A 25,227-nucleotide genomic window follows, 5' to 3' on the forward strand; every position below is an offset into this window, starting at 1 on the left:
TCAATGTATCTGTTAAATTAGTTAAAATTGACTCGGTTCACTTCAATGGATACCACTAGATACGGTTTTAGTCATAGAATAAACTTAAACAATTCGTATTTTAATATTAAACCGGTTGTTGATTACGAACCAAACCGGAATGTTTCTGTTTTATCATTAGTTTAGTGCTTAAGGAATAAGCACAAAAAAAAAAATTGCTGGGTCAGCTCCTTAAATTATTATATAAATTGTGGAAAAAGCCTATAAAGTTAATGTTCGGCTAATGAGACCATCCCCTCGTCTTCTTCCCTTGTCTACGAATAAACTACATAATGGAAAGAGAAAATGACGCACAGTTGATCGTGGAGACGACACATAAGCCAATTCCAAAACCCAAATCACCGTAACCCAAAACGGCAATGACAAAGTGACAAACTTTTTTCGAATTCTTTATAAAAATAAACTAATTTATAGATCCCCTCCTCTGTTTTTTTTTTTGTTTCTGACGCTTTGTCTTCCACTGCTCTTCTTTAAAGTGTTTGTGTGTTTTGTGTGTTGTATTCATTCGCCTTCCTTCTCCATTAAAGCATCAATTCGAATTCGATCCCTCTTCTTCTTCCCCTTCCTGATATATTTCAATAAAGGTCAGTGCTTTATCTCTTTCTCTTTCCGCGTAGAGTTCGTGTTTATCTCTTTTCTTTATGATCTGTTAACCTATTTATAGATTCTCAACAACAAACCCCAAATGTCTTCTTTAGCTACTCTGCTCGCTGATAAAAAAACAAACTTTATCTTTGTTCTGATTTTGGTTCTTCTCGTTTTCAGGTTTTACTCTGATTGATGGGATTTTCATTTTCTTCAACCCGTTTTGGTTACTTGACGACAATCACATTCCTTCTCGTCATCTCTTGTCTTCTGTTGAGTTTCTTTACCAACCCTGTTGATTCAAGTGCCCTCGTAAACCCTAAATCTGAGCATGATTGTAGTGCCTTAAAGCACTTTCATGACTACAAATCAAAGTGTGCTTACTTGAAATCGATTGATCCATGTGCAAGCCAAGGTTTCTTCGATTACCTCTCTTTCCTCTATTGTAATTTCGAAAGGTTCCCAATTTTGGGTCAGTTTCTTCTCTTCCTCTGGTTGCTTCTCTTGTTCTATCTATTGGGTCATACAGCTTCTGAGTACTTTTGTTCTTCTTTAGAAAGTCTATCAAAGCTTCTTAATTTATCACCTACTGTTGCTGGGGTTACTCTTTTATCTCTTGGTAATGGTGCTCCTGATTTGTTTGCGAGTTTGGTCTCTTTCATGGGAGAGTCAAAGGGTACTTATGATGTTGGTCTCAACACTGTTGTGGGAGGTTCTTCTTTTGTTACCTGTGTTGTTGTTGGGGTCATTAGCATTGCGTTGCATAAGAGACGTGTAAGGATCGAGAGAGCTGCTTTTATTAGAGATATTTGCTTCTTCTGTGCGGCGATTGGCTCTTTGGCTTTGATTTTGGTCTATGGAAAGATCAATTTCTGGGGTGCTCTTGGGTTTTGTTCACTCTATGCTGTTTATGTTGCCTTTGTGTATATCTCTTGGAGATTTGGTGGAGAAGGTTCTGACTCTGATCTTGAGTCAATTCATAAGCGTGGTAGTAGTCTTAGTGAACCAATCTTGCAGAGGGATGGGCTTGATCTTGAGCATATTGAAGATGGTGGTGTTGTTACTGGAGAGCATCAGGTTGTCGAAGATGGTGATCATCAGGGATATTATTACTGGAAAAGGTTGGTTATTTGGGTGATCACTCTGCCTCTTAACTTGCCAAGGATATTGACAATTCCTGTTGTGAGTGAAGCCAACTGGTCTAAACCATTAGCTGTAGCCTCTGTCACATTTGCTCCGGTTCTGTTATCGTTTCTATGGAATTGGAAGCGGGAACCTACGAGTACTGAAGCTGGGATTGTTTATCTAATCGGGTGTTTGATCGGTATAGCTCTTGGATTCATTGCAGGAGCCACAACGAAGAAATCAACCCCACCAAAGAAATGGTTATTACCTTGGTTAGCAGGTGGGTTTGTAATGAGCATGACATGGAGTTACATGTCGGCGCAAGAGCTAGTTGCGCTTTTGACTTCACTAGGGTACATTTTTGGTGTAAGCCCTTCGATCTTAGGCCTAACGGTCCTCGCTTGGGGGAACTCGATTGGAGACCTAATAACAAATGTGACAATGGCGCTGCATGATGGGAACGAAGGAGCTCAAGTAGCTGTATCGGGATGTTACGCCGGTCCAATCTTCAATACATTGTTCGCTCTAGGGATTTCCCTTGTTGGATGTGCGTGGCAGGTTTATCCGTCGAGCATTATGATCAAGACAGATCCTCGTTTGTTGGAGAGTCTTGGGTTTCTGGTCATAGGACTTGTTTGGTCGTTCTTGGTTCTGTTTAGTAACCGTATGAGGCTTGGTGGTGTGATGGGCATAGGGCTTTTGGTCATCTACTTGGCTTCATTGTCTATAAGAATTATGCAAACAGTTGGAGATGCTCACTAACTTTGTTTTTTTTTTTTACATAACATGTGGTTTGTATAATCTTCTTCTACGCTGTAAAAGTAAATCCGATTTTGTAATGTGTAGATATATATGGATAACTTATCTAGATTGTAACGTAGATTTCTCATCACCATGTAATATGATACAATTTCGGTTTCCTGAGGAAGAGGAACTTATGCAAAACTACTGTAACTCTATGAATTGAAATGCAAAAAAGGTTGTTTACATAAGGTTCCAAGTTTCCAATGTTTTGATACTAATTCGTTGTAGTTTCAATGAGATTCTCTTGCTTATGGAAGCCTTGCAGTAGAGTTATGGAATTCAAATTGAGTAGCTAGATTTGTTAATAGGTGTCACATACTGGACTAGTCAACAATCTCTGCTCATACATTCAAGTAACACACATACTGATCTCATAGGGATAATGTTTTTTTTTTTTTTGCCAGTATATTTATTTATCTTCAAAGGGAATTAATATAGTCTATTTAATTCCCAGTATTGTGGGAGTTGCTTGACGCGACAACACTTGTCTCTTTTTGCCTATTTGCATTAGAACTTAAGATAAGATATGTTTTTTTTGGTTCTATTGTTAATTTCCTTATCTAACGACTCGTGTACAAAACATAATTTAGCACATTTTTCTTGTTTGTCTGCAAAACTGTATCTTTAAAATTAGGATAACTCCAATTTTTGTGGACACTTAGCAATGTCCGTTACCACAATATATAGCTGATTAGGGGACTTTTTACATTTAAGAGAAATTTGGCCGTATTTCCTACATTCCGGTTCAATTTACCTAATTGAAACCATTATTTTGTTTTGTTTTTTAATCAGAGTTATGTTTATTGAAATTTGGAAAACGTATTTATGGTTTGAGCCAAAACCACAAAACAAACAAGCAATTCAAATTCTATTTATTTCCGACCAAAAAGTTGATATCTTTTCTTTCATATAATGAAGGTACCAATCACATGTAAGATAATGGAATACGAACTTTATTTAGAGTGGTAAAAAATTATGGTATAAATGATGTCATATATATATATATATACAATCCCTGAAGTCATGAACAATGAACCTAGAACAACAATCCAATGTTTTTTTTTTTTTAGAGTTTAAGTGAGGTACTAAACTGAGCCTGACAGGAATTGAGTGTTCAGCAACAAACAAACTTGGTCATCCCTCTCATTAGTATTCACAACGTTTTCTTAAAACCAAAGGACCACAAATTATGATCTATTTGCAACTTTTTCTTGAACTATTACAAAAACAACCCAAACAAAACTTAAAAAGATTTACAATACTTCAAATTTTCATCGGTCGATATCGAGGACTCCAAAAACCCTAGCCAATCTCAAGGACAAGAAACAGAGGTAAATTGCAAGTAGGCCGCCACCGACAAGCTTATCAAGTCTCATCTTCTTCTTTGGCATTATCACAAGTGCCCAAAGCAAGCCTACCATTAAGAATCCTAGTGTCTCAAGCAACGAATTGTCACTAGGAATGATGTAGACCCCAGGGTATTCGCCCAAGGAGGAAATAACTAGTGGCACGCCTAGTCCAATTACCGTGTTGAATAGTGGACCTGCGTAGCAACCCGAAAGTGCTATCTGAGCACCATCGTTGCCTCCGTGAACTGCCACGGTCACATTTGCGATTAGATCGCCTAAAGAATTGCCCCAAGCTAGAACAGTTAGTCCTAGCACGGAAGGGCTTATCCCAAAGATATTCCCTAAGGATATTAACAAAGAGACTAGCTCTTGTGCTATGATGTATGTCCATGTCACACTCATTGTGAAGCCTCCTAGAAGCCAAACTAATGAGAATTTCTTCGGCGGATGTGATTTCTCTGTCGTCAAGTAAGCTAAGATACCAAGGATTAGCCCGATAGATCCTGAAATTATGTACAAGAATAGGTTTCTTTCGGACCCGCTGTAATGAGAACAGTATAGTTCGGTTAGTAGAACAGGCGCGATAGCTGTGGACACCACCGCGCAAGGCCTTGACCATTTTTCTTCGCAAATCACGGGAATTGTGAGCCGCCGGGGGAGATATAGAGGTAGTCCTACGATGCTCACTACCACCGAGAAGCAAGACCGGTGCCTCTTTGGAGGCTCAAGAAACACAATCTTGAATTCTTGAGCTGGTTTCTCTGGCAAAACCAGCTTCTCTTCAGCTATACAGCCTAGCAACGGGACGCCCATCTCGGCTAAATCCTCTCTGCTACGAAGAATCTGATCGGACATACGTTTCTTGCGGTCAAAGAAATGTGAAACCGATAAGAACCCTACGTAGAGGAGATAAATGGATAAGTAACAGAGAGCGACCCAAATGGATACTCTGCCGACGAAGATGATCAAACCGAGACAGCAAAGAGCGACCAGAAGAAAAACCACGTCGCGGATAAAGCTGTTTCTGTCGATAGAGACATCTCTGGATCCAACCAACACGCAAATCGTCCCGACAACGAAGCTAGAGACGAAGAAGGCGCCGCCTAATATAGAGTTGAGCCCAAAATCACCATCATTCGATCTAGTGAAGGAGACAACGCTGGAGAACAAATCAGGGGCACCGTTTCCTAGAGAGAGAAGCGTGACTCCAGCCATTGTAGGAGACAGCTTCAAAACCTTAGATAAGCTGTCTAAAGAAGGACAGAAGTAGCTCGCGGCCGTGTCTCCGAGCAAGTAGAACAGAACAAACAACCAGACGGATAAAACTAGATGGCCCAAAACAGGGGATTGTCCGAAGATGCAGAAGAAAATCTTGAGATAGTCTATGTAACCTTGTGGGCCACATTTTGATTGAGATCTTATGTAAGAACACTTGGAACGGTGGTCGTCGAGGGCTGCTAGTCCTCCGCTGCAACTGTCACTGTCGCCGCCGACGAGAGAATTTAAGGCTTCTATGGATTCAGAGTGAGGAGGAGGAGGATTTTGTGAAGCGAAATGGAGATAGATGAGGAAGACGAAGAAGAGGTTGATGAGGAGAGAGAGCGAACGAGAGCTGAGACGTGAGGAGAAGAGACTTGCCATTCACGGAAGCGGATTGGTAAGTGGGAGCAATAATGAGGGGTGTTAGGTTTTTGATATAATAATGAGAAAATTGTACTTTTTTTTTTGTTTTGTAATATTTTTGTGTGGAATTTTGAATTGTTAATACATTTCGGAAAATATAATATTCTTTTTTTTTTTTCATGCGGATGTGGGTAGGGCAAATTATTGTCTTTTTATGCGAAATATATATTAAGTGGGGGAGGTTACATTCAATTATTATTCACACAAAGGAAGAAAAATCGAAGTTGATAAAGTGTTTTTTATAAAACTCGTTATCTGTTATATTGGTTTTTACGAGATATTCATGTACTATATATACAATTTGTATGTAGTGTGTTATTGTCCAACTTGGAGTTCAATTTTCTAGTGTAATTGTCACGAGGCATGCAAATCAACGTGTCATGACATTTGTGACAGTAACAATCTATACTGTAAGAAGTTAAGGATTAATGTAGTAGTTTTTTATATTAAAAAAAAAAAAGACAAAACTAAGATATATAGCTGTAGTAGAAAATTTGGCTAATAATATTCGATTCAAAATAGTCGTCAATATTAATAGAAAAAAACACATTAACTTGAGTAAGAAAGATTGTGTTGCAATGATTTTCGTATAATGGCTGAATTAATCACCAACTTAGGTTCATTGGTTTCTATATAAGAAAAGAAAAAGAAGATAATTTTTCTTCAAATTTTGCCTAACGTTTTAGGCCTAGAAAAAAAACGATTATTATATAGCACATGGTTATATAAGTTATCAAATATAGTGATGATATGATTGACACAATTAATGAAACTAGGATTCGAAAAATAATAAAATAGAGAAATATCCAAACCTAAAGGTCGATTCATATGATTAAGAAGTTGTACCATGGAAGAGTATCAAAGCGACCAATTTGCAACGTAATCCCAACCGATCACGACTTTTCAAACATAATCATATATCCACATTCTTTTGATTTTCTTGCATCATTAAGGAATTTAATAAATGGTGAAAGCAAAGATAAATTTTGGACCGCCGGCGCCTTTTATTTTTAGTGAAAAAACCGTCGGCTTCTTTCTATCCATAATTTGAGATAATTGAAACTAAGTTTTATTGTTTTTTTTTTTTTTTCTGATAAAGATAATTGAAACTAAAGTTAGTAGTCTATTTTCCATATTCGTGAAAAACTAGTTATTCTTCTTGTATTTATAGCAGATGTTATTTACTCTATATTGACACAACGTTTGTTTGTAGTCACATAAATTGTTATGCAACGTAATTGATACTTTGTCTTTCTATTAGTTTTTCATATAACAAATATTATTTTTGTCTATTATCGGTTATTTCTTTTTAATACTTTTTCATATACTTCCAACCAGAATCAGTTTAAAATGTTGATCGCAAAGTTATGTCGATAACTGAGAAGGAATCCAAAGATTCCTGGTATATTCATCTAGCTGGCATGGCAGTGCAATACAAAATATAAACTCTTATTCCAAGAGAATAAAATAATGCAAAGAGACGAGAGCGATCGATTCATATGGTTCTCTTCTCGATGTACCAAAGCTTACCCCAAAAAAACAAATACAATCACATGACTAAAACTGGCTCAAATTAGGCCTTTATACAAGACACTTACCTGTAAATAGGACTAATATTTGCTTATATAAAACCATTATATATGACTTCGTATATCATATATTTTTATAAAACCATTTAACTGTCCATGGCTAATGCCTTCGTTTTTTTTTTTTTCATTTTTGGATTTCATGATATTTAAAATGACTGAAATGTAGTGATAAATGATAAGTAGGTTTAGAAAAACAAACATTTGGATAAGTTTATCTCGCGGTTATTATTCAACGGCACAAAGATAAGGATAAGGCTTGTGAAACTTATATAATGCAATGGGCACCATAGGTTTTTGTGTTGCCTAATTTGATCTAACCAACATATATAATCTATTCGTACTTAGTAATCGAGTGGCTGAGCTGTTGATATATAGAGATACGTAGTACTGTTATATATTGTAAGTAAAGAAACCAAGAATTATTTGCCGACAACAAAATAAGGGGTGATAATCTTATGCACGTGGATTTTGTGAATGTATTGGATAATGCTAGTCACGTAGAAGAAATCAAATCTCAAGCTTTTGGCCATAATTTTAGCAAATGTTTGTTGAGTCTACGTAAAGAAGAGAGTAATTTTCATGGTAATCGCAATTTCCGCTGTTAATTGTGTTATAATGATAAAAAAGGGATTAGAGGTGGAGAATGCGAAATTGGTTAGGTTGGTGATAGTACCTAGTTTAAAGCCTAATTTAGGCTTGTTATTGAATTAATAGATAACCATAACGACTGGACAGGTTTTGGACAAAATATATTTATTATTTGATCGCTTTGGCAGATTGTAAAACCCTAAATAGCCACCTAAAACCAAATGATTGTACTAGCTACAATGTCACTTCATCTAGTGTAATATACTAATATTCGCTATATATTATACGGTTTTAATACAACATTAATATAAGCTCAAACTAGAATTTGGCATGACCACAAAATTAACCAGTCCAAGATAATTATTTTTAACTTTGCAATATCTTCTTTTAAGAACTCATTCATTATTTCTGGATTTCTTCGAATCTACCCAACCTAGAATAATGATGCAAAATAGCCACAAAGTATCAAATACATTTATAAATTATAATTTGCATAGATAACAATAAAATAATCTACATAATGAAACAAAACAAAATCTCTAAAACATCATATATTTTAAAACACAAAATATGGTTTGTTATTCTTTTTCGTTAGTTTTAGGATCCATTAAAAAAATTTTGGGGTCCAACAGAGAGACTTGCACATGTAGTAGTTGTTACGATGCCAAATATATAGAAAGGCATATACATAAATCAATCCTGAGTTCCTCCAATGATCGAATTTTTGAACTGTATACCCATTGTAGAGACCTTTAGCATAAAGATTGAACTCACTGGCAGAGCCATAATAATAGATTATGGGGTCATATATTGCTAATATGTAAAAATTATGGAATTTTTTATTAAAAACTTAAGAGATTATATAAATATAAAAAAATTAGTATAAAAAAATAAAAAAGGAGTCAAAAAGGGTAGTAGAACCTGAGACATAGATGTCAATTCACTAAAAACAAACCAATTTGCCATCATGTAATATATATATAAGTCTAAATTAAAAATTTCATAAATTTGCCTTCACTAGCTCTGCCACTGATCGTACTCGTAGTATGTTTTTAAAATTCAGTTTATCAACAACATAAGCCATTTTACCCTTTTTAGTTTCAAGCATTACACTTGATGAAATAATCTCTTCCCCGTATATAGTTTTATAGTTTTTTCTTTGTCAATAATTATAGGGAGTGTACTCAAACAAGAAATATTGTTTACATAAGTAACAGAATATGGTACAGTGCAAACATCGCGCTAAATGATCCGCCTCAACATTTTATTTACTCGTATATAATTGTAGGCTTGAAAGTTGAAAATTAATATAAAGACCGTTGAAACTATGGGCTATATATACTTAAAAGGCCTAATAGATACTTAAAAGCCCAATCTGAGAAAAACCCACTAAACTTGAATACAATAAGATATGTTCTCTAATCCAAAGCAAGAGGCTCATACTCACTTCTTCTCTCTCACTTGCACAAAAGATAAGGAAACAATGTCTGTGTCAGCGATCTTTGGCACCGGAATCGTCACCGTCGCTGCTGCTTCTCCGGTTCTCCGACAATTCCAAGTTCCGAAATTGGGGAATGGAGGAGGAGGATTAGGGATGGTGATTGAGTGTTCGTCGAGGCCGCAGAAGAAATCGACTGCGCATCACAGGAAGTCAAGGCCGAAGAAGACTCAGCCTTGGGACGTTAAGAGAAAGCCTACTGTTTATGCTCCTCTTCCTCCTCTTCCGGTGGAATGGACTCCTTTCACTCTTGCTTCCGATGACGGTGGTGCCGCCGCCGCTGCTTCTCCTGCAGGAGACTTAGTTCCAGGCGCTGCCTAGTTGGGTATGAGTTTATCTGCTGCTGGGATGGTTGTAATCTAGTTTGAGAGCTTTTGCTGTTGTTTGTTTCTGTTAATGTGTTTTCAGTTTTCTGATGTTTGTGTTGGCTTTGTGTGTTTGATTGATTAATGAATGGACCAAATTTGCGGTTTATAAAGCTTCAACCTTTTTTTTTGCTCTGTTTTTGGGTTTAAATTCCTCAGCCTTATCTTTAAAATTATTAGATTTATTGGTTTATCGATTGTGGAAATTAGGGCTGGGCAAAATAACCGATAACCAAATAACCGACCGAAACCGAACCGAAAAAAACCAAACCGAACCGAACCGAAAATTTTCAAATACCCGAATGGTTAGTAAAAATCTATATCCAAACTAACCGAAACCGAACCGAACCGAACCGACAATTAAATGGTTAACCGAAATATCCGAAAACCTAGAAGATATCAAATATTATATACTTAATATTATGCAAAACTATAAAATAAACTTAAAATATAAATTATTTCTAGATTTAAAACAATTAAATATTTTAAATAATCAATATATGTAAATGTTATTATTTTGAATTTACAAAGTTAAATACTATTTTGTAAAATTGAATCCATATTTTTCCCTTTTTTGTATTTTTGTTATTGTATATTTGGTTAATTTTGGTTATATTCGGTTAGTTTTGGTTATATTTGGTTTATTTGGTTAATGTTAATATAATTTATGTTAGTTATGGTTATTTATTTAAATAACCAAACCGAAACCGAACCGAAAGAAACCGAACCGAACCGAACCGAAATTTCAAAAATATCCAAATGGTTACTATATTACTATATCCAAAATAACCGAAACCGAATACAACCGAACCGAAACCGAATGGTTAACCGAATGCCCAGGCCTAGTGGAAATGTAGCTCTCGTCATGGTTATCTATGTTGCTATTCTTAATTTGCATTAAAAAAAGGCTTCCATAGTTTTTGTTTGGTCTGATTGATGTGAAGAGTTTTAGTGTTTGCTACTTAAAGTTTTGATATGAAAACGGAAGCTCAATGGTCTATGGGGCGGTTGATGCTAGAGTTGCAGTCAAATGCTCTGTTTTCTGGCATAGCAATGGGGAATGTAACTTCTAAAGAGTACAGTACCTCCGTAGTGAGATTTTGAATTTTCCATTGCATTGTATTAAGGTGAGACGGCAGAGATGCTCAGCTCCTTAGTGAAACATTTGGTCTTAACACTCTATTGTAGAGTTTTAAGCCAAGTGATCTAAAGTGTGTCTGTTGAAGAGTTTCAGCAAAGACATTGTTAGAAATGAACTCAGGTATGTGTTGATATTGTCTTTGTATGGGGATCGATTTTTCTTTCATCTGGCATGTATCGAAACCATATACCATGAAATTTTATTAAATCCTAAACCATTCTGTAACACCCTAAATTCCAAAGCCAAAATCATCTATAAGATGAGAACAGAACAGAGAGATAAATGCACAACGAAGATACATACAAATACATAGGAGGTCTAGTGAATAAAATAGTGAGAAAAAAGAGGAACTCGGCAAGGTCTTTTTATGGGTTTAAGTTGATGAATTTAACACAAAAGAGTGGAATCAATACCATATGTCTAGGAAGAATATGCTTCATCTGGGATGTACGTTAACAGAACTTTCAATGTAGGTGGTGGTCTGCCAATGGTCCTTTGGTGATTCATCGCCATTTGCTTGATCCTTGAAACAACCATGATTACTTAGAGTAATAACTTTTGTGTTACCTTTGACATCGTCATTCCTTGGGACTGCAACTTTGTTCTCTTCAGGTTCAAACACAAAACTGAAACCGGATTTCAAAACTTCAAACCTAGCTTCCTCACCAGTATCAGCTGTCACACTAAACTCTATGGATGCCTTGGTCGGAGCACATTGAGATGGACCTTGGCCTTTAACAGGTTTAATGAAGTCCGAGCAGTTAGTGTAGCCTATAATGACGTGATCTGATTCAACCGGGTCTACTTCGTCGTAATGTTCAATCAAACTCCCAATCTTCCAAGTAATGCTGGTGGAAGAGCCCTCTCCAGTGGTTTGCTCACAAGAGAATCTAACTGTCAAGTTGGCATGATTTTGAGAAATCTTGAATGAGACAACAACACATAGTGCTATCCCAGAAAGCCTATTGTGATTCCAGTGAGGAGGTAATTCGAACTCCACCATAGATCCAATTGCATTATGACAAAACCATGAAGGCATTTCACATCCAGGAAAGCTAGTTGAGAAAAAAATCTCAGGAACACAACTCTGCAAAGTTACACAAAAGGGGAAATGTCATTAACCTCAATTCCAACAAAGTTATACAACAGGAAAATCTCAAGGGAGAGGAAGAGAGAGATACCTTATCGCATCGTTTAAGTGCACTTGATAGCAACTGACACTTCCTTTCAGCATATGCTACAATTTTCTCCTTTGCATCTTGTTCCAATTCATTGCAGTAAGTGAAAATGAACGTGGAGTTAATAGTAGAACATACCAGTGGTTTTGCAAGTGTTTTCAGTAAGCTACAGCCACGTACATCTAAACACTGAAGATTTGGTGGAAGCTGAGGAACATGTGTTAGAGTCTTACAATACTTCAAATCAAGCCACTGAAGTTGAGAAAATATCTTGATTAGATCCGGAAGGCAGCTGATCTTTTTATTCATGCTTAAACACAGATGCCGCACTGAGACTATTTCTGGTATCTCTTCTATGGATGTCTCATCCAAAACCAAAATCTCTAAACGGCTTAAGTTTTCCCCACTTTTAGGAAATTCTTCGAGCTTTATACAACCAAAAAGTACAAGTTCTTCAAGAGCTTTCAGCTCACCAAGGCTTTCAGGGAGCCTTTTCAGCTTCTTGCAGCCTTTCATGTTCAACAAAACAAGTCTTTGAAGGATCCGAATGTCACAAGGAAGATCCTTTATTGCAGTGCCATCCAAGTGTAGAGCTTCTAGCTTATCTGAAATGACCTGAAAGGTTTTTAATTTTGAGCAGTCACTGAGGATAAGTGTTTTCAAAGAGATCAATTTAATCTTTGAAAGAGACTCAAGACTTGTGCATCTTCTCAGGTTCAAAGAAACAAGACACTTCATGTTTTCCATATCCACATGCAACTCTTTCAATGCCGTGCAACCTTCAAGATTTAATTCTTGAAGATTTCGAGCCTTTCCTAACCCCGCCAAAGTGTTCAACTTCTTTGAGTGATTCAAATTGATCCATTTTAGTTTTGATGCATCCTTGGAAAATGAAAAGAACAAAAAAGAAGGAAAAGAGTCAGACAACACCCCAAGAGACTATATATCCAAGTAGATTTAGACATACTCAACTGCATGCATTGGAGAATAGGGACCAAGAAAAGAGAGAGAGAGCAACTAGTGTATTGTTACACACCTTGTTATCTTCCCAAACTCGTTCAATCTCGCTATAAGGAAGCTTAAGGTCAACCAAATGATCCGGGGTTAAATCTTGTGGAACTTCTGTCAACGGGAATTTCAGCCAGTGGAGATACCGCACCTCATTCAGTGGTAGCTGGAGTCCTTCAGGGAAGTTTAATTTAATGTCACTTTCACATTCTTGAGGACATTGAGTGCTGTAGATTTTGAGATATCGTAAATCTCTCATACTGGCAAAAGCATTGTTGTGGAAGCACATTTCTCTTGTTATATCAGACAAGTCAAGAAAGATAGATCTGACATTAGAAGCTCCCTGTTAATGAGTGGCAAACAACAACAACAACAACAGAAATTACAAACGAGTTACCTTAATTAAAACGAACCATTGAAAGTAAAATGTAATTTTAGACAACCTTAGAGAAGAAACATAGTATTATTTACCTTATTTTTTGTCAGCACATCAGTTATGGTGTGATGGTGCCACAACCTATGGCGCCCCTTTCTATCTTTAGCAGTAGCTTCTCGACCAAGTTCCTTGGAGAGCATATACAATGTATCATCCATCTCTACTTTACCAGCATAAATATTAATCATGAACTTGTTCACGAGATCTTCTATTATATTACTAGAGCCATCTGAATCCAATAAACTCGCAACGTAACTCTCATCTAGCGACCTGAAGCAAGCTATGTCAAGAAGTGTATCTTTTTCTTTTTGACTCAGTCCATCATAACTCCCTTCCCAGACCCTTTGAAGCATCTTGCTAATGCTTTGTCCAGGTGGACTTTTATGGTGTTGATTCAACAATGCATTTAGTTTTAAGCCCCAGTGAGTCTCATCTTTTCCCAAAAGCTCCGCACCCAACATCTGGAGAGCAAGTGGATTTCCTTTGGTATAGTGCACGAAATCTTTCGACAACTTGGGGAAGTTTCCTCGCCCGGGAGCATCTCCTTCGTGATCATCAAATGCGTACTGGAGAAAGTGTTTTAAGGCGTCTTTGTCGCTTAATGGAGGGACTTGGTAAGTATCATTGACCAAACTTTGTGTCATCAATGACTTATCGCTTGTAGTAATGACGATCTTGCTTCCTTTCTTAATCCAGTCGCGTTTGCCGAGAAGAGCATCAATCTGTTCCTTGCTACTGACATTGTCAAGAACAACAAGGACTTTGGTCTCGAGTAATTGATCTCTGTATGCTTCTACGGACTCAATGTTTGGATTCTCAACTTTCAATAAACCTTGCAAGAGTAACGTGGCCAAGTAATCTAAACCGTCTTCCTCTGAAGTTTTATGGATATCTAGGATTAACACGTGTCTCAAGAATCTATCATTCCACTTCTCATATAGCATAGTAGCTAGAGTGGTTTTACCTATACCGGGCATCCCAGCAACACCGATGGTACGAGTTGTTTCCTTTGATCCAAAACTTAACTTTTCCTCTAGTTGCTTAAGTCGGTGTTCGATTCCCCAAAGGCTTTCATGACGTTTTTGTCTTTGGGGTTGCGGCCGTGGTCCAATGCATTCTGAGTGATTAGGAGCAGGAGGAACCTCTGAACGTCTATTTTGTATAATTTCTTTAACCTTTTTAATAATTATATTGATGACTTGGTCCTCATCGCTGCTAACAATAATTGTGTGAGATCGATGACAGAATCTTATCTTATATGTTTTTGTAAGATATTATACTATGTTTTTGTAAAATCATATCTTGAGTAATTAAATGAAAGGAGTGTTAATTACCTTTTATCATCCAACACGATGCCGGTTAGGAAAGGAACATATTGTAAAGCTTCCTTCCATTCTTTCTTGATCTTCTTGTCAAAAGGAGGCTTCACCAGCTGCCTGAAGTTATCGCCGAAGTCTCCCTTCAGTTCTTTAACAGTGTCAGGCTGTACCTTGTAGAAGATTGGAACCACCACGAGCTTATTTTGTTCCCTTCTTTGTTTCATCTTCGCAAGCTCCTTCAGACACCATTTTGACTCCGTGTACCTTGGGGAGAATATAGCTAGCGCGATCCTTGACCCTTGGATTCTTTCCAGCAGTACATTCAACTCTTGGCCCATCTCTTCATCTGTGTCTATGAAGGCATTGATCCCTTTCCTTTTTAAGCCCTTCTCGAGATGGCTGACGAAGTTGTAGCGCAGTTCGTCTCCACGGAAGTTAATGAACACTTGGTCTTGTGGTGTCTCAGCGTCTGCTTTCACCCAGGAAGAGGAGGCGGAGGAGCTTGCCATGTCAGATTTTCTAATTAACTTACATTCCCTCTGGCTTTAGTCCTCTTAAAACTGGAAGACCAATCATTATTCTCCTCTACTCTGCTATCGATCTTAATTAGGAGACTTCCAAAGGATAAGTCAATACTTGTTATTAATTAATTAAAGAGTTTTTTTTTTCCCAGCCGACCCTCTGGGTCGATGGTCCAATCTACAAGAAAATATGGTCTAGATTTGTTTACTCAGGGGACCACTAGCACTCTGTATATATGAGAAAGAAAGCTTAACTAGAACTAGAAGAAAAAAAACATTTAAACCCAACCTTGATCGCGAACCAGACTATCTTATGGATCAGTTGGTCGGCTCGACCCGTGAAATCCGGAAAAGATATGTTTACTAAGGCCATGTACATTGGTATTGGTGTAGGACAAGTTTTGGTTTTTCAAATATATTAATCTTATTTTGAGAGTTTCTTAAGTTTGGTATGAGACCATGTGCATCGGTGTTGTTTTAACCCGTCCCCCGTTTTTTTTCGATTTAAAATAAATAAAAAAAAGCCCAATTCAGAAGAAACGTATCTTCATTTGGGACGTTTTTTCTCCGTTCACTTGGACGCGTGCTACCTTTTGATTGGATGAAGATTCAGACGATGGGTTCCATCGAAGAAGAGCAAAGACCTCTAATCGAAGAAGGTTTAATTTCACAGGTTTGTTCAATTTCTGATCAATTAGGCCGAGTTCTTCGACCCTTCTCACGTTCTACAATGCAAGGTTGTTCTTCTTGGGTTTCTTTATTTTGTTTCCTCTCTGGGTTTTTGTGGGTTTACTCGATTTTTTCTCCGTAATCTTATGTAATTTCAGGTTTCGTTGATTCTTGTCTCTGGATTGATCGCTTAGCAGTTTAGATTTCTTACAGTTGATCCTTCGTGTGTTCTGTCCTAGTGTTTGATTTTTGGATCGCATGTTCATATTAAGCCCTTTAACGCTTTATCATCTTGTCTTTTTGATGGGTTGTGATGGTTGTTGAAGAGTTGGAAGTATTACTTAATGATTCGTATATTTTAGGTTTTACCGTACTTGTTTTTGGACTTGCATTGTGTTGTGTTAATTGGAAGAATTGGAATTGGGTTATATCAAGCAACTTAAGATGAGCTAGGTGTCTTTATTCCTTGTGGGTCTCCTAAAAAAACAATGTCAATGGTTCTTATTTACTGATTATGCAAAAAGCCTTTGTCTGATTTTGTGTGTAGAATTTGACTCTTTGTTTATCATTGTTTTAATCTAACAAGCCAAATGTTTGGCAAATGACGTCTGTATAAAGGGATTTGGTTGCTAGATTCTTGGCGTATTTATTGTCTATTTCACCATTGTGCTAACTTTGGTTTTGGGAAATGATTCAAAAGGTTTTGGATCTGTGTCCTGTTTTCATATTCTTCTTGATGCTTTTGCATATTTTGGCTTTTGTTTCCTGTTCTTATGTAAGTATCTTCAAGAAGGATGGTTTTATGTTTTGCAGAGTAAGCATCTAGTAGTCTTCACAGGTGCTGGCATTTCAACTTCTTGTGGTATTCCTGATTTCCGAGGCCCTAAAGGAATTTGGACTTTACAGGTCTGAGCCAAGGCTTTTTACTCATCATTGATTGACTTGATGGCATTTCCTTGGACTGTCTGGTTATATACCTAACATTTCATAAAGCATAATATCCTGCAAGTTAACATATGTGAACCGTGTTTATTGTTTTCAGAAAGCATCTTTGCCATTTCATCGTGCAATGCCTAGCATGACTCATATGGCTTTGGTTGAGTTAGAAAGAGCTGGCATTTTAAAATTTGTCATCAGTCAGGTAATCCTCTTTCTCCCTACATAATTATATTGTAGAATGAACCTTGACTCGTTTCTTTGCTTCTCCTACTTGCAGGGACTGCAGTTCAAATGGCTCTTTTCTCTGTTCTTGCCGTCAGTTATTCAGGTAACTTAACTAAGCAATGGTCAAGTGTGATTTAGCTTTGTATGGCTAGCTTTCTCTTGTGTCTCATTGTAGTTATATTGTATGCTGGGGGACCAAAATGTGAGGGACACCAATGCTTATGTCAAATTTAAGAAACTCTGAAAATAATCTTATTATATTTGAAGGACCAAAATCTGAGGGACACCAATGCCCATGCTCTGAGTATTGGTGTCTTCACAGATGGTCCCCTGGAAAAAATAATATTATTTTTAATTAATTAAATTAATTATTTAAATTAATAAGTAAAAACATATTAAAATTTTAATTTAAATAAAACATATAACATTGACATTAAAAACATAAGAAAATTACAAAGTTACAAAAACTTGAAAAAAAATACAAAACATACAATAAAAACATTAAAGATAAAAAAACATAAACCATACAAACATTAAAGATAAAAACAAACATTTTTATTCAATTCATAGATTTTTTTTTTTTAATTAATCTTCATAGATTGATGCATACAAAAATCGTTGAGGTATCTATTATATCACTTGATTCTTCGAAAATTTTGCAGGGGAACAACGGAGAGAAACCGAAAGAAGAGGCGATGGGGACAACTACAGATGGTAAGGCGCCGAATGTGACGTTGAGTCATGCCACATATACAGCCAAAGATGGATTGAAACGAGCCACAGATGCCTCAATCAAATCTTCTTTTAACCATTCATGGACTCAATCAAATCTTCTTTTAACTGTCCAAAGTTAGATACTATATCATCCTGCACAACACAAAAAACCTTACCATTCAAGCTTACACAACCTCTAGAATAGCCAAGACAGATTTGCATTCAGGCTACTACATTGTCTAAGCAAAGAAGTAGAATTCTAAGGTGTTGCAGGAAATATAGAAGTGACAATGAACGAGTCTGCCTAACTAGTAGAGTAAACTAGCCTAATATAGTTCTTACAGAAGCCAGATTATACCTCATATCATCAATCATTCTCAAAAAAAATACATCATCAATTCAAATGAGAGGATTGGTCATTGTACACGAATCAAGATATAACCACAGCTTCAAACAAGCCAACACCTGTCTATGGATTCAAACATCTCTTGTAAAGCTTATATATATAACTCACCTGTCTTTTAGAAAGAAACAATCCAAAACTAGTCCGTACTTCACTCTCTACACTCTCACCAGAATCATTATCAGCCACCATTGACTTCTCAAGCTTTCCTTTCGCCTAAACCCATAAATCTAATCCATCATCACTAGTTCTTCAAAATCAAAACCAAACACAAAAAAAAATAACCTTAAGAATACGTTTAAAGATTTCTATACCAATTTGATAAAATGATCACACTCCTCATCAATAAGAAACCCTTTATACAAAAAAGCTCTGCAAAAAAAAAACTCACAAACTTTAAAACACAAATCAAAATCAACAGAAACAAATAAAAGAAAAGCTAAAACAAACCTAGGAGTCCAAGAGAGTTGAGTAACACGAGTTGGATCAAAACCAAAAGAAGAAGCACTCGTTTTCATCTTAATCACGGACCCATCTCTGCAAAAAAAAAAAAAAAACAAAACCCTCTGAGAGTCAAAACCAAAATTCGAAAGAAAACACAATCGAATCAATTTCATCGTAATCTTCTAAACCTGTTGTTACTCGATCGAGTGAAGAAGCGGGTAGGTGCAGATGAGAATTTAGGAAGAATCAAGAGAAAACATAGGGAAATGCGAGAAAAATCCGAGAATCCATTGTGTGAAAAAAAGACTTGTTGGAGGAGACGAAGACCAAGATTGATGAATTTGTATTCAGTATTGTAACGGATGAAATCGCCGGCCAAACGAATCGCCGTCAAGAGAGAGAGAGTCGGAGAGAAAACAAATAAACTCGAAGCTTCGACTTTTCGGGTTCCCCTACCCAAAATCGCCGTTATGAGAGAGAGAGAGTAAAGAGAGAGACTCGGAGAGAAAGAAATGATCTCGATACTTCGATTTTTTTTGCTTCACCCTACCCATAAAACAACAACAAATTAGACGCCAACACGTGTTAAGACGGTCGCAGCAAAATACGTCCCAATTATAGGAACGTTCCTTCGATATATCGTTCATTTCTATTTAAATTTAAGATTTTATTACTGAAGGACAGACCATATATACGCTAATGCACATGCTTTAATAATGTGTACATAGTACTATGAAGTCTATGATACTACAGGTAAGGTATTTGACCCGCGTATTACAAAATTGATAATGCAAATAAAATAAATAAATTTTCCATAACCAAATGTAATAAATGAAATTAGGATAATGACGATAACAAAATAAATGAAACTAGAATATGATCCGTGCTAATTCCTTTCTTTTATTTATTTGGTAATTTTTATTTAAAACATTGTATATCTGATTATTTTATTTTCTTCAAAACGTTTGATGGAATATTATGGGATGAAATCATATACTGAATATGACTAATGAAAATAATATCTATTCTGTAAGATAGATTTTAGTATATCTAGATTTTGATTCGCGGTATAACGCGGATTAAGTTGTGTGATAAAAATAATAATATTTGTTTGTTAATTTTATTTGATTTGTTTAGTGTTTAAAATTAGATATTGTATTTTGATTGTTAATTATATGAGCTAATTTAACCTACAGCTCATATTAATTTTAGGATCAAATATGTAACATATGTTTGTCAAAATCATTGTGACCGAGAAAACCTACCAAACAACATTATTCCAAACTTAAATTTACTTCGAAAAATCATATTTTTGAAATTTTAACCCTTGCTTTAGCAAGAAATCATATTTCTTGATTTTTTTTATATGATAGCGACAAATTATTGACCCGTGCTATAACAAATCAAATTATAGTGTTTATATTTTTTAAATTTTTGATCTATTATATATTTATGATATTCTTAAAAATATCAAATTAAACTATTTTTAAAGATTCCAAATTAAATTATTTAAAAAGTTTATTATAGTATATAAAACAATACAATTCAACAAAAGAAATATATGAAATGAATTTAAATATTCAAATTTCGACCTGTCACTCAGTCAAAATTTTCTGATATAGTTAGGTAAGATTTAATTTTTAGTATAATCGGAAATCACTTGTAATCTACAAAGAGTGATTAATTTCTATTAATTTCTAAGATTTTTTTTTGTTTATGTATGGTTAGTTAAATATTCTTTGAGATTTTATTTTATTCTTTAAAATGTCCTTTTTAAGAGGATTGTAATCGATCGTAAAAAAAAAAAAGAGAATTGTAATCATAAATCTATATAACTTATCAAATAATTAATCCATATAACCTATCAAATAATTAATCCTAGTTATAATATATATTAATATTATATGGTCTACCAATTTGTGTACTTCCGTTTTATTAGAAAAAGAATTAGGATAACGAATTAATAGTCCATTATGGATGGTAAATTGGTAATAGTGAAGTAAAATTGTTTAATACTACTACAGTACTACTCAATCTATTTTTTAAATAACAACAATAAATGTAAGAAATTCTGGCTTATCCCGATAACGATTAACAGTAGTAGTACGAACTACGAACTAGACACATCGAATAACTGAGGCAGAAGATAAAATGTCATTGATTGAAAGTTAGCACGAATTTTGTTAAACTTTTCTTGAACTTTTATTTGTAAAATACATTCAACTAGATTAGGTGAAACACCTAATATTTTGAAAAAAATAACACAACTAGGCAAAAAAGTAACCAAAAAGACAAAATATGACAGCGCACTATCGAATATATTACCAATAGAACTATGTGATTATCACAAACTCCCTTTCGTACAATACAGAGAATTATTTATTAAAATGATTCCAACAAAAAATTATTTATTTGTTGTAAAACACTTAGTGGACTCCATCGACCGGTCCATTATCCAGTCCGTCTATACTCGGCCTATCGGCTATACTCAGTCCGCACGCATTAGGCCCATTAGCCAAAGCCCGTCGGTGATAACATTAGTATATCGGTTTATAGCTTTGGATTTGTAACACTATATATATGTTGTGACCTCGATTCATTATCAATAATAAGAACAAGAGATTTCTCCTAAACTCTCTAGTTTCATAACACGTTATCAACACGATAGCCTCTAACCCTAAAACCCTAAAGGCAGCCGCCGATCTCTTCTCTTTCCCTAAACCCTAAACCGTCTTCTTGTTCTTACTTCCATCCGAGACTAAACATCTCTCCTGTTCGAAGATCTTCTTGTTCACGAGCATACCTTAGCTCGTGATCAAGCTTCTATCGATAACTTGATCGAGGTTCGTGGTTCGCGGAATCGGGGGTGAGTTCAAGTGCGAAGCAAGGAGCTGTTCGCGGGAAGCAGTTCGTGGGAAAGCAAGGAGCTGTTCGTGGGAAGCAGTTCGTGGGAAAGAAAAATCTGAGGTCTTTAGCTCCCAGATCATTACCGGTCAGAATCCTTGTGGTGTTAAGGTAAACAAAATTAAAACTTTCTTAAAACCATATATTCGAATCTGATCCTTAAAAGCTAAAGAACCCTAAAACAAACGAGTAAACAATTAACAAAGTTTAAGATCTCTAAAACCTAAAAGTTAAAAATCGGATCATGCTTAGGTTGTTAGATTTCTTGAGAATTAAAACCAATTATAATACAAGATTGAAATTTGGTTGATTGTTGCTTGTTGTGATGCATAAGAACCTAGAACCATATATTGTTAGATCCATGAGATATTAATCAAACTGTTCTAGGATATTAAAATTTGGTCATTCATGCATCATATAGAAATCGGATCATGTAAGACTTGTTCTTGTAAAACTCGGCTGCATGAATCAACTCTTAGGATTTCTTAGACAAGCTTGAACATAGATTTCCTGGAAATTTTCGGCCATGAGAAACATAAAATTTCGAGCATGAACTTGTCTAGAACAAATTAGGATAATTTCCAAAACATTAAAACATTATCCTAAAATTTAAGTAAAATTAACTTTAATATTCTAAGAGTATATCCGATTAAATTAAACTTTTGTTAAGTTTCTATAAATTAAACTTTAAAATCGGAATTAATATATTGGTTAGGATAAGTTCCTAATTAATTATAAGAATTATCCAAAACTTTAAAACCAAAAATATTTAATGAATCCTAGAGCAAATAGGAAATCATAAGAAAGGGAAATCCTATCTAGGAATTAAGGAAATCATTGCATGCATTAGCTATTTAGTTTTATTGTCTTGCATGCATGAATTTAAACCGAAAAACTATAAGAGGCAAGGCATGGTTCGGTCTCAAATACCGCATGACCCAAGGCATGGTTCGGTCTCAAATACCGCATGACCTGAAATTACTTGTTGCATGGTTCGGTCTCAAATACCGCATGCTAACTGTCGGTTGTATATATTTATGCAGATGGTACAAGTTAAAGAATTGGTCCATCCTGCTTTAAGAGCTTCAGGTGATAACTACCTACGATGGAAGCTGGACACCGAGATCCTCCTGAAGTCTGAGGACTTACACGAGTGCATCCAGCCGGATAACGAGTGTTCTAATAAGGTAAGGTATAAGGCCATTGGCCATATACGCCATCACCTTGAGGAGAGCCTTAAAAATCAGTACCTCACGGTAGAAAACCCACTCGACCTTTGGACAGAGCTGAAAAGCAGATACGGACACCAGAGAATGGTGCTCCTCCCATAGGTTCGATTGGAATGGGAAAACCTTAGGATCCAGGATTTCAAAACCGTGGATGAGTATAACTCAGAGCTTTTTAGGATTGTCTCTATCCTGAGGTTGTGTGGTACTGTGGTGACCGAGAATGAACTCCTAGAAAAGACCTTCTCTACTTTCCACGTCGACAATATGCTACTCCAGCGATTGTACCGTGAAAGAGGGTTTAAAACCTATGGAGCTCTCATTCCGTGTCTACTGCTAGCTGAGCAGGGTAATAGGCTGAAGATGAAAAAAGCCCCATTACCAGAGGCACCCAAGGTTGATTTACCTAAAGAACCCGATAAGACCAACTATGTCCACAGAGAAAGACACTATGGCCGTGGTGGCTGTGGTGGCAGAGGACGTGGTGGTCGAGGGGGCCAGGCTGGTCGAGGAGGCCGCAGACTTGGTGGTAAGGGCCGTGGGTCCTTTAAGCCACACGCCAAGGCCAAATCGACTTGCCACCGATGTGGTATGTCAAACCACTGGGCCAAGAACTGCAGAATTCCCAGACACCTCATTGATGCATATCAAGAATCTCTTAAGAAAAATCCAGAAGCAAACTATATACACATCGATGATGAAGGAGACTTCGATCATGAGAATGATGATTTGCTAGAGTATGAGACTTCCGACTGTCTCAAAGATGATGATTGAACATCAATTTTATTTTGTCTATGCTTTTATGATTTAGTTTCCTTCTATGTAATGGATAATTGCTTTGATTTAAGTTCAATGGATTTTATTTTATAAATTGTCTTATTAAAATCCAAAATCATTGTCCTATTTATAGAAATGGCCGAGGACATGAGTGAACTAGTAGTGGATAGTGGCTCCAGCCACACCATACTAAAAGACAAAAGATATTTCATAAATCTTATAATGAAAAGTGCAAATGTTAATACAATTGCGGGTATAGCAAATCTTATAGAAGGCTACGGCCAAGCACACATACTGTTGCCTAGCGGAACACACATTGAGTTATGTGATGCTTTATACTCACCCATCTCTAAGAGAAGCTTATTGAGCTTTAAAGACATAAGGTCAAATGGTTATCATATTGAAACCAAGGGTGAAGGATCTAAAGAGTTCCTTTACATTACAGAAAATGTGAAAGGACAAAAGAAGATCCTAGAGACTATATCTGCACTAGCCTCTGGTTTATACCATGCTAAGATTAACATGATAGAATCCAACATGGTAAAGCACAAAATGTATAAAGAAAGTTTCACTTTATGGCATGACCGGCTTGGCCATCCGGGCTCAAACATGATGCGTAAACTAATTAAGAGTTCAAAAGGACACAACCTTAAAGAAAGAAAAGTTTTCCCTAAGAATCTCACATGTGTGGCATGTGCACAAGGGAAACTTATTGTAAGACCTTCACCAGTAAAAGTCACAAAAGAGAATTTACATTTTCTGGAAAGGATACAAGGTGACATATGTGGACCAATACACCCACCAAGTGGAACATTTCGATATTTCATGGTGATGATAGATGCATCAACCAGATGGTCCCACGTATGCTTGTTATCCACGAGAAACTTAGCATTTGCTAAGCTCTTAGCTCAAATCATTCGATTAAGAGCACATTTTCTAGATTTTTCACTTAAGACTATACGTCTAGGCAATGCTGGTGAATTTACATCCCAAGCGTTTAATGATTACTGTATGTCCATGGGGGTGAGTGTGGAACATCCTGTGGCACATGTACATACACAAAACGGATTAGCTGAATCCTTCATTAAACGAATACAATTGATAGCTCAACCATTGTTAATGCGATCGAAGCTTCCTGTGTCGGCTTGGGGACACGCGGTCTTACATGCAGCTGAACTCATACGCATCAGGCCATCTAGTGAACACAAATATTCACCATCTCAACTCCTATCGGGTCAAGAGCCAGACTTATCCCATCTTAAGACATTTGGTTGTGCCGTTTATATACCAGTTGCTCCACCACAGAGAACTAAGGTGAGACCACAAAGGAGGATGGGAATATATGTTGGATATGAGTCTCCCACCATAATAAAGTATCTCGAGCCACTGACAGGAGACCTGTTCAAGGCCAGATACGCGGACTGTCAATTCGTTGAGTCCGAATTCCCTATGCTAGGTGGGGAGACTAGCAAGCTGAGCAAAGAATTGACATGGAATCAAACATCCTTAGAATGGCAAGATCCTCGAACTATAGCATGTGATGCAGAAGTTCAGAAGATTATACATCTTCAACAGCTTGCTAATCAATTGCCAGATTCCTTTGCTGACCCAAAGAGAATAACAAAATCGTACATACCAGCTTGCAATGCACCAGTACGTATTGATGTTCACAAGGAACACAATAATCAAGTTGCTACA

The 25,227-nt window shown here is 36.3% G+C and overlaps 7 protein-coding genes and 1 pseudogene across 9 annotated transcripts; 5 read left to right on the forward strand and 3 right to left on the reverse strand.

The window, feature by feature from the left end:
* The first annotated feature begins 45 nt into the window (after window positions 1–45).
* Window positions 46–386, forward strand: LOC147918602 (uncharacterized). The gene is made up of 2 exons (XM_087503602.1): window positions 46–64; window positions 268–386. Exons 1-2 carry the CDS (start codon window positions 46–48, stop codon window positions 384–386), a joined length of 138 nt encoding a protein of 45 aa, XP_087359728.1.
* On the forward strand, window positions 251–2,741 carry LOC104770098 (cation/calcium exchanger 2). Its single transcript, XM_010494449.3, has 2 exons — window positions 251–623; window positions 805–2,741. The coding sequence occupies exon 2, from the start codon at window positions 820–822 to the stop codon at window positions 2,509–2,511; it is 1,692 nt and encodes a 563-aa protein (XP_010492751.1). The 5' UTR covers window positions 251–623; window positions 805–819; the 3' UTR covers window positions 2,512–2,741.
* Window positions 2,742–3,714: 973 nt separating this feature from the next.
* Window positions 3,715–5,713, reverse strand: LOC147918603 (cation/calcium exchanger 1). The gene has a single exon (XM_087506072.1). It carries the CDS (start codon window positions 5,541–5,543, stop codon window positions 3,825–3,827), a length of 1,719 nt encoding a protein of 572 aa, XP_087362198.1. The 5' UTR covers window positions 5,544–5,713; the 3' UTR covers window positions 3,715–3,824.
* A 3,472-nt stretch (window positions 5,714–9,185) lies between these two features.
* On the forward strand, window positions 9,186–9,738 carry LOC147918604 (large ribosomal subunit protein cL38). Its single transcript, XM_087504760.1, has one exon. The coding sequence runs from the start codon at window positions 9,246–9,248 to the stop codon at window positions 9,579–9,581; it is 336 nt and encodes a 111-aa protein (XP_087360886.1). The 5' UTR covers window positions 9,186–9,245; the 3' UTR covers window positions 9,582–9,738.
* Window positions 9,739–10,940: 1,202 nt separating this feature from the next.
* On the reverse strand, window positions 10,941–15,514 carry LOC147918605 (disease resistance-like protein CSA1). Its single transcript, XM_087504759.1, has 5 exons — window positions 14,723–15,514; window positions 13,424–14,600; window positions 12,981–13,295; window positions 11,948–12,826; window positions 10,941–11,853 (listed from the first exon to the last, which is right to left on the reverse strand). Exons 1-5 carry the CDS (start codon window positions 15,214–15,216, stop codon window positions 11,203–11,205), a joined length of 3,516 nt encoding a protein of 1,171 aa, XP_087360885.1. The 5' UTR covers window positions 15,217–15,514; the 3' UTR covers window positions 10,941–11,202.
* A 168-nt stretch (window positions 15,515–15,682) lies between these two features.
* On the forward strand, window positions 15,683–17,363 carry LOC104702569 (NAD-dependent protein deacetylase SRT1-like). 2 transcript variants are annotated; one of them, XR_015592719.1, is made up of 5 exons: window positions 15,845–15,965; window positions 16,711–16,803; window positions 16,940–17,038; window positions 17,114–17,164; window positions 17,329–17,363. XR_015592719.1 is itself a non-coding variant. In XM_010418441.3 (4 exons), the coding sequence occupies exons 1-4, from the start codon at window positions 15,830–15,832 to the stop codon at window positions 17,171–17,173; spliced, it is 324 nt and encodes a 107-aa protein (XP_010416743.1). In that variant the 5' UTR covers window positions 15,683–15,829; the 3' UTR covers window positions 17,174–17,327. The 2 variants fall into 2 exon arrangements, 1 of the variants encoding a protein (XP_010416743.1); XM_010418441.3 differs by lacking the exon at window positions 17,329–17,363 and having other exon boundaries at window positions 15,683–15,901; window positions 17,114–17,327.
* Window positions 17,364–17,462: 99 nt separating this feature from the next.
* Window positions 17,463–19,056, reverse strand: LOC147918606 (putative prolyl 4-hydroxylase 7; annotated as a pseudogene). The gene is made up of 5 exons (XR_015592720.1): window positions 18,811–19,056; window positions 18,629–18,715; window positions 18,493–18,550; window positions 18,290–18,394; window positions 17,463–17,928 (listed from the first exon to the last, which is right to left on the reverse strand). The product of XR_015592720.1 is annotated as a putative prolyl 4-hydroxylase 7 (transcript).
* A 3,513-nt stretch (window positions 19,057–22,569) lies between these two features.
* On the forward strand, window positions 22,570–23,526 carry LOC147918607 (uncharacterized). Its single transcript, XM_087503603.1, has 2 exons — window positions 22,570–22,713; window positions 22,858–23,526. The coding sequence occupies exons 1-2, from the start codon at window positions 22,570–22,572 to the stop codon at window positions 23,524–23,526; spliced, it is 813 nt and encodes a 270-aa protein (XP_087359729.1).
* Window positions 23,527–25,227: the final 1,701 nt, after the last annotated feature.

This window comes from Camelina sativa, chromosome 20 (genome assembly GCF_030686135.1).
Source record: "Camelina sativa cultivar CO46 ecotype springtype chromosome 20, ASM3068613v1".
Lineage (NCBI taxonomy): Eukaryota > Viridiplantae > Streptophyta > Magnoliopsida > Brassicales > Brassicaceae > Camelina > Camelina sativa.

Coding starts and splice junctions, on each gene's coding strand:
- LOC104770098 (XM_010494449.3), top strand. CDS start 820: ATGGGATTTTCATTTTCTTCAACCCGTTTTGGTTACTTGACGACAATC.
- LOC147918603 (XM_087506072.1), bottom strand. CDS start 5,543: ATGGCAAGTCTCTTCTCCTCACGTCTCAGCTCTCGTTCGCTCTCTCTC.
- LOC147918604 (XM_087504760.1), top strand. CDS start 9,246: ATGTCTGTGTCAGCGATCTTTGGCACCGGAATCGTCACCGTCGCTGCT.
- LOC147918605 (XM_087504759.1), bottom strand. CDS start 15,216: ATGGCAAGCTCCTCCGCCTCCTCTTCCTGGGTGAAAGCAGACGCTGAG. Junction 13,296..13,423: donor ATGTGCTGACAAAAAATAAG/GTAAATAATACT, acceptor ACTCATTAACAG/GGAGCTTCTAATGTCAGATC. Junction 12,827..12,980: donor GAGTTTGGGAAGATAACAAG/GTGTGTAACAAT, acceptor TCATTTTCCAAG/GATGCATCAAAACTAAAATG.
- LOC104702569 (XM_010418441.3), top strand. CDS start 15,830: ATGAAGATTCAGACGATGGGTTCCATCGAAGAAGAGCAAAGACCTCTA. Junction 16,804..16,939: donor AAGGAATTTGGACTTTACAG/GTCTGAGCCAAG, acceptor TATTGTTTTCAG/AAAGCATCTTTGCCATTTCA. Junction 17,039..17,113: donor TAAAATTTGTCATCAGTCAG/GTAATCCTCTTT, acceptor TCCTACTTGCAG/GGACTGCAGTTCAAATGGCT.
- LOC147918607 (XM_087503603.1), top strand. CDS start 22,570: ATGGTACAAGTTAAAGAATTGGTCCATCCTGCTTTAAGAGCTTCAGGT. Junction 22,714..22,857: donor ATAACGAGTGTTCTAATAAG/GTAAGGTATAAG, acceptor CTCCTCCCATAG/GTTCGATTGGAATGGGAAAA.